This window comes from Paroedura picta, chromosome 2 (genome assembly GCF_049243985.1).
Source record: "Paroedura picta isolate Pp20150507F chromosome 2, Ppicta_v3.0, whole genome shotgun sequence".
Lineage (NCBI taxonomy): Eukaryota > Metazoa > Chordata > Lepidosauria > Squamata > Gekkonidae > Paroedura > Paroedura picta.
In genome coordinates this window covers 171,699,662-171,715,575 of record NC_135370.1, presented here as the reverse complement: position 1 = coordinate 171,715,575, position 15,914 = coordinate 171,699,662, and the positions used below count along the sequence as shown (strand labels likewise).

Below are 15,914 nucleotides of genomic sequence, written 5' to 3'. Positions count from 1 at the left end.
GCTGGCTGAACACGGTATACATTATACGGTTAACAGGACACTCCTGGTGAATCCTGTTGGGCTAGGAATCGGCTAGAAACTGAAAAGAACACTGATTTCTTCAGTCAGAAACCGCCAAGAAAATTCAGAGCCAAGGCATATTTTTAAATCCCTTGTTATTCATTAGTTGGATGCTGTTTGTGCATGGCAATAAAGAAGCAGAGTTACTCGCTTTTCACTACCGGAAGGAGTCTCAAAGTAGCTTACAATCACCATCCCTTCTTTTCTCCACAACAGACAATCTATGAAATAGGTGGGGCTGAGAGAGCTCTGACAGAACTGCTGCATGAGAACAGCTCTGACAGGACTGTGACTAGCCCAAGGTCACCCAGCTGGCTGCAGGTGGAGGAATCAAACCCAGGTATCTAGATTAGAAGCCGCCATTCTTTGCTACTACACCAAGCTAGTATTGTCATTATCAAAAGAAATCAGAGGTATTTAGTGATCAAATAAGTGTACATAAGACTGCAGCCCTAATTATCCCTATACAGGAAGCTTCCCTTCCTATTCAGCATCCTTTTTTAAAAATGTGTACTGCATTATATTTGCATATTAATATTAATGCTTCTGTATACTCCTGAGAAGAGCCTCTTGTGGCGCAGGGTGGTAAGGCAGCTGACATGCTGTCTGAAAGCTCTGCCCATGAGGTTGGGAGTTCGATCCTAGCAGCCGGCTCAAGGTTGACTCAGCCTTCCATCCTTCCAAGGTCGGTAAAATGAGTACCCAGCTTTCTGGGGGGTAAACTGTAATGAAGAAGAAGAAAAGTTGGTTCTTACATGCCGCTTTTCTCTACCCAAAGGAGGCTCAAAGCGGCTTACAGTCGCCTTCCCATTCCTCTTCCCACAACAGGCACCCTGTGAGGTGGGTGAGGCTCAGAGAGCACTGATATCACTGCCCGGTCAGAACAGCTTTATCAGTGTCGTGGCGAGCCCAAGGTCACCCAGCTGGTTGCATGTGGGGGAGTGCAGAATCGAACCCGGCATGCCAGATTAGAAGTCCGCACTCCTATTCACTACACTACACTGGCTGGTATAGTGGTTGGTATAGTGAAGAGCAGCTGCTTCTAATCTGGATAGCTAGGTTTGATTCTCCACTCCTCCACATGCAGCCAGCTGGCTGACCATGAGCTAGTGCTGTTAGAGCTCTTTCAGCCCCACCTCCCTCACAGGGTGTCTGTTGTGGGGAGTGGAAGGGAAAGGTGTTAGTAAGTCACTTGGAGTCTCCTCTACGAGATATAAACACCAGCTTTTATTTTTTTGCTTTGGAGACCACCTTTTGAGCTCATTGATTTCACAGATGTATATTTGTGTTCCCTGTTCGGAATCCCTCCCATCAGACCTGAGTTGCAGCTAGTGGCCATTTCCCATTTCTGCAAAAGAAACAGTCAAAGCAAGTTGATGGTTTTGAGTTCAGAGGACAGACTTTGAGTTGAAACTGAGTGCAGCCTAGCCAGCTAACACAATAGCTGTTTGGGGGAACCTGTTGCTGGATTGGCGCCTGAGCCGTCTATTAATGAATGAACATGCCTTCACTTTCCTATCTGTAAATACATCAGAGAAGCTGGCACGGTTCAGCTATATTGACAGACTCACACAATCCCGGATCGCTTTGTGGTTGCAGGTGAATCTCTGTTTTCTAAACCACAGTTTAATCTTTTCTTAGAAGAACAAGCCATGTTGGCCTGAAGCAATAGAACAAAGTTTGAGTCTGGTGGCACCTTAAGATCAGCAAAATTGACATCCAAAAGTATAAGTTTTCGTGTGCATACAGATCCACGGTGACCCATAAGGCAGTGTTATGTGTTAGTGTGGATCCAGTGGCACCTTTAAAACAGAAGAAGTTTAGTTCTGGGTATAAGCTTTCATGTGCATGTACAAGAAGAAGAGTTGGTTCTTATATGCCGCTTTTCTCTACCCGAAGGAGTCTCAAAGTGGCTTCTATTCACCTTCCCTTTCCTCTCCCTACAACAGACACTCTGTGAGGTGGGTGAGGCTGAGAGAGCCCTGATATCACTGCTTGGTCAGAACACTTTTATCAGACCCGTGGCGAGCCCAAGGCCACCCAGCTGGTTGCATGTGGGGGAGTGCAGAATCGAACCTGGCTTGCAAGATTAGAAATCTGCACTCTAAACCACTACACACTTAATCACTTTATGCACACAAAAGCTTATACCCAGAATTAAACTTTGTTGATCTTAAAGGGGCCACTGATTCAATCTCTTTTTGGGTTCAGTAGTAAGCCCTCTCCCCAAAACCCTAGTTTGTTATGCAAGCATTTAATTATTATGCCATGTGCTTGTGTCGAGGGGCCGGAATTGAGCGACCCCAATGTCCCTGGGTTGCATTGCCATCCAGGTGAGGCCTGGAGATTTCCAGACTGCAGAGATAAGTTCCCCTGGAGAAATTGGCTGCTTTAAAGGGTGGAATTACATTATAGCCTGCTGAATTCGTTCCCTCCCAGGTTCCACCTGGCAGATCTCCAGGAATTTCCCCATCTGGGGTTGGCAGCCCTACCCCAGTTCATTCATAGATCAAGAAGCTTTGATTTTGCTGTATTGCTTTAGCCATGTTATGACAGCTCTTCAATATTCTTTCTCTTCTAAAGTAAACAAAATCCTCAGAAATCCTGCCTCTCAGAACTGGGAAACGTGTACCATTAGTAACCTTTGAGAGCCAGCATGTTGTGATGGCTATGAGCAGTGGTCTCTAAGGTGGAGAACTGGGTTTGATTCCTCACTCCCCCACATGCAGCCAGCTGGGTCACCTTGGGCTTACCACAGCACTGAGAAAGCTGTTCTGACCAAGCAGGAATATCAGGGCTCTCTCAGCCTCACCTCCCTCATAAGGTGTCTTTTGTGAGGGGAGGAAGGAAAAGGTGTTTGCAAGCAACTTTGAGAGTCCTTCAGGTAGTAGAAAGCCGGGTACAAAAAAAACAGATATTCTTTTGGAAAATAGTTGTGCATTCCTCTGAGCAGGAGGAGCTTAAATGGACAGTGAACTTTGATTTAACATGTACTGATTTTAAATGTCGGGCAGTTGTGATTTTAGTTGATTTACAAAATTATTTTCTATGTCTCTGTTTTAAATATTTTTTTTAATTACCCCAAGGTAAGATATAAATATAGCAAGGATGTTAATCACCCACCCAGTTAATGAAAGCAAAATAATAATGAGGCCCCCAAATTCCTTCATGGAAATTATTCCCAAAGCAGAGCTGGTCTATTCTTTTTGTACAAACTCTTCCAAACCAGATCAATTAAGCCCGAGTGAGAGGGCGTCGCTTAGAGAGATTTGCTTGCATTTCAAGAAAGGCTCTGACTAACGGGAGACCTCCTATCAGTGAAAGATTTAAACCACACAGTGACATTGCTATTTTAAACCCAGGCTTCTCTTCTGGGCACCGAGGGAGGAGGGAAAAAACCACTCCAGGATCACCAGTAATATAAATACTGAACGAGAAGGTCAAGTTTAAAGTTACCAGAGCTCTGGAAGAAAACAAGTCTGGCTTCCAGCACCCCCAGGAGAATCTAAGCTCGCCGATCCTGTCTGACGATCAGAAGTGGACAATTCACAACTAAATTCAGAATGGCACTTGGGTGTCCTGTTAGTTGCTTGGATCCCCCCCCCCCCATGCGTGTAAGGCACGATAAAGGGCAAAGGTCACACCCTTGGCTAAGGGTCACTTCCCTTGGGAGATGTTGCTGCACTTTGGTTAAAGGGGAAGGAGGCACTCTGACCGGTGGTTCTGAAAGCACTTCCAGGTTGATGGGCTTTGTGGAAGTTGATAGTATAAAAGCCAACGAAGAGAAAGAGCCATGTGGAAACCAAGCGTTTGGGATTGGAGGGAGGCAACTTTGACTCTCAATAGCTTATAGCCTGGGGGGGAAGGTTGGTTGGGTAGGCTTGCACCAGAATCATATTTGGGACCTGGTATTTTTGCCCCTTTTAAGCAGCAGGTCGGCACAATTCAACTGCCAAAGCCTGTTCGTATTCAGTTATCTGTCTTATTTACTCTGTTGCAGGAATGTGAGCATTGTGCTTTCCAGGGAGATGTGAATGAGCTCTTTGTACTCTCCCCAGCCGCGATAGTGACTTTAAATTTAGTATTCAGGGGGATTGTCCAGTCTGTTTGCATAACGGTTGTACCTACTTGGCCATGTATTTTATATTATTAATAACTACTACTATTATTACTAATGATACCTATTGGGATAAATTCAACGGGCTCCTGAAAACTGGGGCAATACCCCGATTGCAGAGGCCAGCAGGCAGAAGGGAAGGCAGTCAGTGGACACACTGAGGTAGCTGGCCCTGGGGAACCCTCCACACTGGCCCAGGCTTGCTGGTGGGTCCGTGCCTGTGGGCCTTCAGAGCCCCAGCTTGCCTCCTGGATGTGGACGTATCGCCCAGGTCCAAGGCCTATCCAGGCCTAGCTGCTGGAGAGGGGGCACAGCAGGCGGTTCTTGGGGCTGGTGGGCGGGGACGCCCCCACGCCCCTCTCTGTCTTGCCAGTGCACAGGTCGGTGAGGGGGAGCAGTCGTGGGAGAGCAGGGGTCCTCTGCAGAGGCCAAGCCGTGTCCTGAGATGGGCGACCCCTGGAGATGTGCAGGGCCAAGGCTTCCTTGTGGCCGAGCAGCTCCTAGCAGGCAGCGCAGCCCTGACCAGCAGCCCCTTGCCAGGAACTGCATCAACTGCATCTCCTCACCCTGCCCGGCCGAGTTGATGGAGAAGCCCCAGGCGGGATGGAAGCATTTGCTTGTTGAGCAGGACATAATTCTACCAATAGGCGAAAGGCAGTCTGGTCTTGTCAGTGGTTGCTAACCCTAAACCTCAGACTGGCTTTCTCGTGTTGATGGAATATCCCCACATAGGGCTTATTGTCTGCTGCTTTAAGAAGTGAATTGTTGGGGGCCACGAATCGCATTTTATTATATGGAAAGGTACGTTTCCCGTCTGTAACTTTGCCACACTATAAATACTGAAGTTAGTCTTTAAGGTGCTACCGGACTCAGTCAGTCTTTAAGGTGGTAATCAAAGGGACATTTCTGATAAGTGAAGTCTGCAGACGTGAAACTCCCTCAGACCTTCTATCAAAGTCAGTATCTTCTGCTCTGATTGGCAGCTGACCTCTAAGGTGTCAGCTAGTGATCTTTCACGTCACCACCTGCGCAATCCTTGTTTTTAACTGGGGAATCAGACCTGGAATCTTCTGTGTGCGAAACAGTTTCTCCGCCACCAAGGCACAGTCCCTCTGCCATAAGAAATGCAAATAGAATCCATGGAAAATTACCAGCAAGGCAGCGACTTTGGCCTCCGGGCTTTTTGCTTCCTCTGTGACAGCGATTAAAATGAGTATCTTGTTACGTCAGTGGTTTAGGGTCCTGTCTCTTCCCTACAGCGGTATGAGCTTAGGTTTGGCATCATTGTCTGGTCTGATTTACTATCTGCGAGCAAGGACTGTTTAACCTTCCGATACAAAGCACATGCTTTGAGAGTTCAATAAAGATATTTGCGCTGGAGGTGTTTGGTATGCTTCCCTTCAGAGAGCGAAAAGCTTCTCCCGGCCGCATACGCGTGACAAAGGCCGCTTCCAGAGGATATAGCGATGGCTGCAACCGAGAGCAGCTTCCGAAGGGGATCGGATTCATGGAGCAGTTAAATTTGAGTCTGGTTGTACCTTATAGACCAATAAAAGCTTCAGGATATGAGCGTTTGAGAGTCAAAGTTTATTTCAGAGAAAAAGGTGTCTGATGCAGGGAGAAAGGTGTCTGATGCAGGGAGATTAATTTATGTACTGCCCTACCCAGTGAGCAAGAGCCTCTTGTGGCGCAGAGTGGTAAGGCAGCAGACATGCAGTCTGAAAGCTCTGCCCATGAGGCTGGGAGTTCAATCCCAGCAGCCAGCTCAAGGTTGACTCAGCCTTCCATCCTTCCGAGGTCGGTAAAATGAGTACCCAGCTTGCTTGCTGGGGGGTAAACGGTAATGACTGGGGAAGGCACTGGCAAACCACCCCATATTGAGTCTGCCATGAAAACGCTGGAGGGCGTCACCCCAAGGGTCAGACATGACCCAGTGCTTGCACAGGGGATACCTTTACCCAGTGAGCTAGCTCAGGGCAATTAAGAAAGCAGGTTCTAATCTTGAGAGCTGGGTTTGACTCCCCACTCCTCCACGTGCAGCCAGCTGGGTGAACTTGGGCCAGTCATAGTCCTTTTAGCGCTATTCTCACAGCAGCTCTCTCAAAGCTTTCTCAGCTCCACTTACCTCATAGGGTTTTTGTCATGAGGAAAGGCGATTGTAAACTGCTTTGAGACTCCTTTGGGTAGTCCAAAGCATAGTATAAAAACCTACTCTACTTCTAAGGGGCTACCGGACACAAATATAACTATTGCAGACCCAACATGGCAGTTCTTCATGGAGAAGAGGACTCATCAGTGGCTACTAGCCATGATGACAGAGGGAATCTCCACATTGGGAGGTGGTAAACCTCAGGATGCCAGCCTCAGGGGAGGCCTCAGCCTTTATGCCCTTTCGTAGTAACGGATTGGCTACTGCAGGAAACAAGATAGGGACCAGAATGGTGGCTGGTCTGATCGAGCAGGGATATTCTTGAGTGTTCTTAAGAGCAGGGGTAGTCAACCTGTGGTCCTCCAGATGTTAATGGGCTACAATTCCCATGAGCTCCTGCCAGCTGCTGGCAGGGGCTCATGGGAATTGTAGTCCATTAACATCTGGAGAGATCACAGGTTGACTACCCCTGCTTAAGAGCACCCTCCAAATCCTATTAGAGTTGGGAGGCAAACCTCTTGCTGAATTCAGTTTGGCATCACCCTGTTTGGCTTGCCTGTGTGCAAATTGACAGTGCAGTCCTAGGCAGTGTTTTACCCTTCAAAGCCTGTTGTTTTCAGTTTATCTAGAACAGTGTAACTCTGCCTAGGATGTCACTGCTAAACATTGATTTAACAGTATCTAAATTTAAATATAAATAAAATATAAATATAGAACTAAGGAATAAAAGACAAAAAACAGCCCTCCCCCCCCAAAAAGGATGATGGCATAATCACTCTAGCCCAATAACTGTTCTAGCCAGGCCAGCATAGATGACCCCATTAATTAAGATTAAGTGTAACATCTATGTAAGGGCAGTAATAAGGCCACATTACCATTCTTTGAGTCCAGTGGCATCTTTAAGCCCAGCAAAGGTGTCACTGGTCTTGAACTTTGCATTCTTGCTTCAGATCAACCCAGCAACCCTGCCTGAACATAACACTCTTCTGTAGCTGCTCTTTTCCAAATTTCAGGTAGCATCACAGTCTTGTTCTCTAAATGCAGGATTTTTTAATGGGACAGTTAAGCTTGCTTGCAATTAAAACCCTTATTAGAAAAGAAATAAAGCTCAAGGAAATGCATGTATGGGAAGGGACAGGAATTCAAACAGCATGCAGATTGGGAAGCAACAGTATTGAAAGCAAAAGGTAATACAGGTAGATCCTGAACATGCCATGTTTACTTAAAAGGAAGACAACCCTGAATGTAAAATGGCTCCCTTAAAACGTGTCTCTCTTTCATACACATGAACATAATATACTGTGGACATGCACAAACAGTTTACTTGACACAACTGCAATTTGTATGGAAATATAAAATGACTAAAACAAAAATAGTGTACTAGGGGGGGAAAACGCCTTGCATTTGACTAAATTCTGCAGATATAAATATGGTGAAGCAGCAGACTAAGCACATTTCGAGGGCACAAATTCATGCAAATAGATTCTTCAAGTATTTAAAAGGCTGCCATATTGAGGATGGAGCAGAGTTTTCTCTTGCCCTAGAGGGACAGATCAGAACGAGTGGGATGAAATTAATTCAAAAGAAATTCCATCTAAACAGAAGAAGTTCTTCACAGTGACAGCGGTTTCTCAGTGGAACAGGCTTCCTCAGGAAGTGGTGGGTTCTCTGTCTCTGGAAATTTTTAAGCAGAGGCTAGATAGCCATCAAACAGAGAGGCTGATTCTGTGAAGGTTCAAGGGGCTGGTAGTTGACAGTGGATCAGCGACAGGGTTGGGAGTGTCCTGCATAGTGCAGGGGGTTGGACTAGATGACCCAGGAGGTCCCTTCCAACTCTATGATTCTAAATTCCGTCTAAACACGAAGAAGTTCCTGTCAGTTAGAGCGGTTTCTCAGTGGAACAGGCTTCCTCGGGAGGTGGTGGGTTCTCCATCTTTGGAGATTTTTAAACAGAGGCTGGAGAGCCATCTGACGGAGAGGCTGATTCTGTGAAGGCTCAAGGGGTGGCAGGTTACAGTGGATGAGCGAGAGGGTTATGAGTGTCCTGCATAGTGCAGAGGGTTGGACTAGATGGCCCATGAGGTCCCTTCTATGATTCTTAAACGGACTAATCACACTTTTCATCTTTGTTCATTATTTATTTGATTTTTATACCGCCCTTCCGTATGGCTCAGGGCGTTTTACATACAACATGGGAGATACATGGAACGGATTAATATATAACATAAACAAATACAACAACAACAATCGTCTAATTAACACCATTTCAGTGATCTTAAACAATATAACAGGAACGGAACTTAGCTAAGGCCCTTAAAACATTTGTGTTTAATTATTTTTATTTTTTTTGCAGGGTGGAAATAATGCCGGCCACACAGTGGTGGTCGATGGGAAAGAATACGATTTTCACCTTTTTCCGAGCGGCATCATCAATCCAAAAGCAATTTCTTTCATTGGTAAGTTGAAGCCTCCGGTTCAGAGAAATCACGCTTTGCAAATAGACCCTTCGTTACTAGGAGTCGTGAAGTTTAAGCAATCTGGTATCCGAGGGCTGTTTGCAACAGAGAAAGGTACCAACTCGATATTAGGGGAGGGGATTACAGTAAGCGTAGTTCAGCGGTCACATCGGCTGCCTGGGGAGGTGGTGTGCTCCCTCATGCTGGCGGTTGTCCAGAAACTGGACGAACGATTATCAGGGATGCTTTAGGCTGATCCTGCATTGAGCAGGGGATTGAGCTAGAGGCATGGCCCTTTTCAGCTCTATAATTACATAATCTGGTAACTGCTTTACAGAACGGAGCTGATTGTGCCAATGTATTGAAAGTAGCTTCTAAGGAGTGGTATCGATATTGGTTAAAATCCAAAAACATAGTAAGTCATGTAACACTTTTTGCTATTTACTGAGATTAACTAAACCAGGGGTAGGCAAACTGTGGCTCCAAAAATTTGTGATTCCAAAAATTTTTACATTTTGTGGGCTCACTTTAAATTCAATAACACAGGAAAGTGCAGAGTGCTCACTGTGGAAGTTAATAAGACATAGGCCTTTGTGTCGTTGGTTCGCCATTTTGCATACTTCTTCTCTTCCTCTGTTGCTTCAGATTCTGGAATGGCAAGGGGAGGGTCCTGGACAATGTCCAGCAAATCTTCTGCTCTGAGGACCATCAAAAGGTCCCCACGCTAATCATGAAAGTTGTCTGTTCTCAAGGGAACGAGTCCTGCCTTCAGTTCAGGCTTTCTGGATGCAGCCATCGTTAAAATAACAATAGAGATCAAATTGTGCTCTCAAGGGACTGAAAAGGCACACAGATCTCTCTCTTTGCCTTGTGCAAAACCTGCCCATCTAGCTTCTGAGTTTCTGAGCTGAGCTCATAAGTCATTCAAAACGTTTCTCTGCCACTGAAAATAAGCACCAAATAACATGGAACTAGAGTGCATTTCTCGTAACAGATCTTTTGTGTATCATTTTTAGGCAACGGAGTAGTTATACACCTACCGGGCTTGTTCGAAGAAGCTGAAAAAAATGAGAAAAAAGGTTTGTGTCAAATAACTTGGATACCCGTGAAAATGGGAGGCTGTTATAATGATGGGTAACTTGATGCTTCACTGTTTTCAGTAGGGTAAGGTAAAGGTAAAGGTATCCCCTGTGCAAGCACCGAGTCATGTCTGACCCTTGGGGTGACGCCCTCCAGCGTTTTCATGGCAGACTCAATACGGGGTGGTTTGCCAGTGCCTTTCCCAGTCATTACCGTTTACCCTCAGCAATCTGGGTACTCATTTTACCGACCTCGAAAGGATGGAAGGCTGAGTCAACCTTGAGCCGGCTGCTGGGATTGAACTCCCAGCCTCATGGGCAGAGCTTTCAGACTGCATGTCTGCTGCCTTACCACTCTGCGCCACAAGAGGCTCTTTTCAGTAGGGTAAGAAGAGCAAGAGGCAGAAGAGGCAGAAGGAAGCCAGTGCATCCCAGCCAATAGCTGGAAACAGATAACCCCTAAGCTGGGTCTAGTTGTGCCCTATAAGGCTTCAGTAGGGTAAAGAAGCCTTATAGGGCACAACTAGAATCAGCTTAGGGGTTATCTGTTTCCAGCTATTGGCTGGGATGCACTGGCTTCCTTCTGCCTCTTGCTCTTCTGGCCAGGGCCCATTGGACTCCTTCATCTGCTAACTGGGTTGCTGGAAAGGTGGCTGGCTTTTTGTGTGCTGCACGTGGAATTTCGTTGGCCCCACTTTTCCAAGCTCCTCGGAGAACTGAAAGAACTGAGAGAGGCACACTCCTTCAGATACACTGAAACCGATTTCCTCAAATATTCTATATAGCTGGCGGGGTTAGTTGCTAGGAAGAACTACTTTGGGTCAAGAGGCATAAGTAACTGAGCAATAAGGACAACTAATATTGGAATAGCACCCTTGGTAAGGCATGTAGATAGCAGCAAATTCATATACCGAATAAAGGAGTTGGCAACGGAGATAGGAAGAACACCCTCTCTGATTGCCACAGCAGTTTTATTCCAAAGAGCTCTTTAAAGGGCAGATAAAAGGACAAGATCACGGTTGACGTGACTTTTGGAAGCCTTTTGCATTTTGGTTTGTGGATGACTTCGACTTTGGGGGTTTTAAAACTGATTTCCCATGTTGGGATTTTTCTGCATGTGGCCTTTGAATAACTTTGGGAGAAAGGCAGTGTATCATTTATATGTTGGGGGTGTTTAAAATTCCTCTTAACTGGCAGAGCATTTCTTTCAACAGGTTTAAGAGACTGGGAGAAAAGACTGATCATATCAGACAGAGCGCATATCGGTGAGTTTTAGTGGGACGGAGCAAAGTAAAACAAGCGAGTGGCAGGCCCTTTTTGTGTTGTGAGAATTTCCATTGGCTGCTCCAGCTTCTTATTTGCATTGAGAATTTCCATTGGCTGCTCCAGCTTCTTATTTGCATTGAGAATTTTGATTGGCTGCTCCAGCTTCTTATTTGCATTGAGCAGAGTCCTAGAAGGTAAGCAACCTTGACTCCAATTTGCTCATGGTGATAAATAAGAGCTGCAATTGCCCCAGCATTTGATGCCGTTCACAGTCATAGGGGCTTTCCCCCCTTGATTATTGGGCCACCAAGGTTGCAAATGTATATGTGATGTTTTGAAAACAAACAAACAAACCCTCTCTCTTTGTTTCCCTTGATTCTCCCTCCCATGACTCTGCTGTGCAGTGTTTGATTTTCACCAGGCAGTTGATGGACTTCAAGAAGTTCAACGGCAAGCACAAGAGGGGAAAAAGTAATTATATGTTTCTTAATTGTTGCTACTAGATTTAGAGAAGGACTGTAAAGAATATAAATCTCACGCCATATGGTACAGGCTAATAGTAATAATTGTGGCTTAAATAGGTAAGTGAAGTGGAAAGTGACATTCCTCTTTCCTATTTGGAAGGGCCATGAAATATATGGGTCAAGGTCAGGGGGAGAGAAGAGACCCATAGGAACCTCAGCTGGAACATACCCCTTGGCATGAAGTTCACTTTTTGTCACATGCACTGTTTTCCAGCCCCCATGTGAACTTTGGGAAGGAGACACATGGGGGACCTGTTGAAACAGCAGTTACTTCATAGCTGTCCCAGTGACTCTGCAGAATCTGTCATGACACTGTGTGAGTGAAGGCAATAACAGAGATTGAAGTTAGGGTTGGTAGAAATATATCCTGGCTATTAAAATAGAGGGTGCACAAGGAGATGGTACATAAGAAGAGCCCTACAGGATCAGAACAACTATCCATCTACTCCAGCATCCTGTTTCACACAGTGGCCAACCAGTTCCTCAGCACAGTGAACAACAGGGCATAGTGACCAAGGCCTTTCCCCGAGGCTTCCTCCTGGCTCTGGGATGTGCCTCTGAATGTGGAAGTTCTCCTTAGTTTCCGTGATTAGTAGCCATTGATAGACTTATCCTTCATGAATCTATCTCCTCCTCCTTCTAAACTGTTTATTCCTGTAGCCCTCACTGCATCCCATGGCAGCAAATTTCACATTTTCATCACTTTCTGTTTAAAGTAGTATTTCCTTTTGTCTGCCCTGAATCTACAGTCCTTCAGGTTCATTGGATACCCTCGAGTTCTAGTTTTCTGGGAGAGGGAGAAGAAACTGTCTGTCAGCTCTCCCTACCACATGCATCATTTAATAAATTTCTGTCACGTCACCCCTTTAGCTGTCTCTTTTCTAAACTGAAAAGATTAAGGGTGGGAGGACCAGTGGTGTCATTTGGGTAGCTTGTGAAAGGAATAAGCTCTCCCCTCCTCAACAGTTTTGTGCCACATATGATTAGGCTTTCGGAGTTCCCTGCATCTGCATTAGACTCAGGTTTCACGTACTGAATGGCTAGACATTGGTCCTTTTCTACCCCCACCTAACTCCGAAAATTTCACGACATCTAAGAGGGGAGAAATCCTTTGTAGTTTTGTTACAAAGCAAATGTTACCCTTTTTAAAGCAATTCTAAATTATAATATTACTTTAAAGGTGTCTTATCATAAGGCTGACTTTCCCGGCCTTTGGTAACAATTTATTTTTTCCTTCTCTTGCTAGCATTGGCACAACAAAGAAAGGAATTGGACCAACCTATTCTTCCAAAGCTGCACGGACAGGCCTTCGGGTCTGTGACCTTCTCTCAGACTTTGATGAGTTTTCCTCAAGGTATTCTTGAAACATTCATTCATTCATTCATTCATTCATTCATTCATTCATTCATTCATTCATTCATTCATTCTATATACCGCCCTCTCCTTGGGCTCAGAGCGGTTTACATGGAACTGGAGAAAAACATTACAAATAATATGCAACTTAAAAAAAAATGTGACCTGTACTCTTACATGCTCATTCTTTCTGGCAAACATTTTAAATGTATGGAGGTGGGGTGTGGTAAGAGAAGAAAAGTTATGAAACAGTGTTTAGTTCTTCAGTAATTTTCAGGCAGGTTTGGAAAGTAGTTAGAACTAAAGAATGTAATAGAAGCCATGTTGGATCAGGCCAGTGGCCCATCCAGTCCAATATTCTAAGTCACCCTGTGGCCAAAACCCAAGTGGTTCAACCCGTTTTTTGAGTGGCTCTAACACAGAGTTGCCAGCTCAGGGTTGGGAAGTTTCTGAAGATTTTGGGGGTGGAGCCATCAACAGGGTACAATGCCTTTGAGCCCAGCCTCCAAATCAGCCATTATCTCCAGAACTGATTTATGTCATCTGAAGATCCATTAGAACAGCAGGAGATCCCCAACTGGCAACCAGACTCTTCACAAGTGGAGCTGTAGACCTTCTGCACCAGTTGAGCACTGGTCCGTTGGGCAATCTCATTTGGCTTTGATGCACCTTATTATTAGAGAGCCCCTTACGTTGGGTCGTTCTGGGAACCGAAGCCCAAAATTGTCAGCGCCAGAAGATGCAGCGTAAAAGTACTGTTCCAATGGTTGGTGTTTTATAGATTCAAGAATCTGGCTCACCAATACAAGTCCATGTTTCCTTCTTTAGAAGTTGACACAGAGGGACAGCTGCGGAAACTAAAGGTAAACATCTTAAAACTTCCAGCAAATGACGTTTGACCTGCGTAGGGCAACATCACAGGTCAGGGAGAACATTTAAAAAAATAAAGTGATCTAGTATAACATGTTACTTTACCTCTATTTTATTTAAAGGACACAATTGTAAAGAAAACAAACATGGAAATGTCAAACAAAGCCCAGAAGAAAGGCATATAGCAAAAGGCACAGGTGCAAGTACAGTATGTTTTATGTTTATGCCCAGGTTTGGCCTGGGCTCATCAGGGCTTGGGGAATAAGCAGGGTCAACTCTAGACAGTACATGGATGGGAGGCCACCAAGGAAGCTAAGGAGGAAGGCAATGGCCAACCACCTCTGTGCATCTCTTGCCTTGGAAACTCCATGACTGGGGTCACTGGGCCAGTTGTAACTAGGGTTGTGTGCTCCAGCGCCGTTCAGCCGCTTCGGGGATCACCGAAGCCCGAGGCAGCATGGAGGGGAGGGGCGGTGGTGGCGGCACCTCTCCTCTCCGCACTGTGGCGCTGGCCGCCTTGGGCTTTGGTGATCGCTGAAGTGGCCAAACTTCACCAGAGCATGAAACCCTAGTTGTAACTAAGAATGTGCCCAGGAAAAAAAAAGCTGTCCTTTCCAGATTCAGCCCAAATTGATTCAGGCTGAATCCCCCAAATCATCGTTCGCTGGTTCAGATTCGGCTGAATCTGAAAAGTACCATTTTACAAGCACTCTCTCACCACCCCTGGCCTTCCCAGGCTGCAGCTGAAAAGGCTGGAAGGGAGGAGGCATTGAAAGGGAGTGCCAAGCAGCTGATCATGACAGATCAGCTCTTTGGCATGCTCTCCCCCCCCCCTTCCTATAAACTGGCCAAATCATCATTTTAACACTGCGGATCAGGCCAGTTTAACGTACAGGGATGGGCAATGAGGCTTGGATAGGTCTGAAAAGAATCTCTGAGAAACCGCAAATTAGCCTGCGGTGAATTGCCCTGATTAGAGGGATACATGCAGATTTTAATCTGCATATATTCCTCCAATCTCCTAAAGACTAAGATCCTCTGCTTTAGATTTTGATACTGCTGGGGGGAGGTGTGGGTGCACTGGTGCCTGCAAACACCCACCAGCGCGCCAGTGCCTCCCCCCCCCCACAGTGCAGCGCTCACAGGGAGTGCCCCCCCTGCCACGGCCTGGTACTGAGGCCTCCATGACCCGCTTTCGGGCTGTGGCCCGATAGTTGGGGAACACTGTATGTAGACAGTCTGGTAGAAGTATCTGATTGAACTCATGTGTGGCTTGACTCTTGCAGGGCTACGCTGAAAAAATAAGACCCATGGTCCGAGATGGCGTTTATTTCATGTACGAAGCTTTGCACGGCTCCCCAAAGAAAATCCTCGTGGAAGGGGCCAACGCAGCTCTGCTTGATATTGATTTTGGTGAGTGGCCTTCTCCAGGACGCTCGTCTCCCTCCATAAAATTCCACCGTTTTAAAATCCTCTGAGCTTTGGGCTTTTTTCCTTTAAAATGTGTGCAAATGTAGTCACACATTCCCAGCTGCAAGTGGGTACAGAACAGCCTGGAGAGCAGCCAGGAAGTATATCCTCGTGCCACTCTTTGACTCTTCGTGTTGTGTCTGCAAATGCTAATAGTGGCCCTGAGATTTCCATCACTTGTGCGCTGACTTGAGGTCAAGGGAGGTGTGGGGTTGGGAGTTCTGTGAATCAGCTCTTGTGCCTTTGCTTTCCCTTTATCAAGCAGCCTGACTTGGGGGGGCCAAGCTAGCTCAGTCTCATTAGACCCTGGAAGCTAAGCGGGGTTGGTCTTCGGTTAGTATTTGGATGGGAGACCACCAAGGTAGGTCTCCTGCGCTTTCTCCAACTGGAGTGTATCCTTATAGAAATTATAAATTGAGGGGCTTTTTGCACGCCTTCAAAATCGCACAATGGTTGCCAATTGAAAACGCTATTGATTTGCCATAACGCACAACGTCGTCGACAATCTGCCACACACCTGAAACCAATCTGCAAAAAGCGCTTCCTTGTAGCGCTTTCAGGGAAATCCCC

General features: G+C 46.0%; 1 protein-coding gene across 1 annotated transcript in view; it reads left to right on the top strand.

The window, feature by feature from the left end:
- Positions 1-15,914, top strand: part of ADSS1 (adenylosuccinate synthase 1) — a 35,332-nt gene that overhangs the window by 6,223 nt on the left and 13,195 nt on the right. The window contains exons 2-8 of the mRNA XM_077323854.1: positions 8,680-8,782; positions 9,799-9,861; positions 11,076-11,126; positions 11,532-11,598; positions 12,898-13,005; positions 13,786-13,867; positions 15,161-15,287. Coding sequence (XP_077179969.1) covers positions 8,680-8,782; positions 9,799-9,861; positions 11,076-11,126; positions 11,532-11,598; positions 12,898-13,005; positions 13,786-13,867; positions 15,161-15,287 — 601 coding nt within the window. The remainder of the gene's footprint in view (positions 1-8,679; positions 8,783-9,798; positions 9,862-11,075; positions 11,127-11,531; positions 11,599-12,897; positions 13,006-13,785; positions 13,868-15,160; positions 15,288-15,914) is intronic.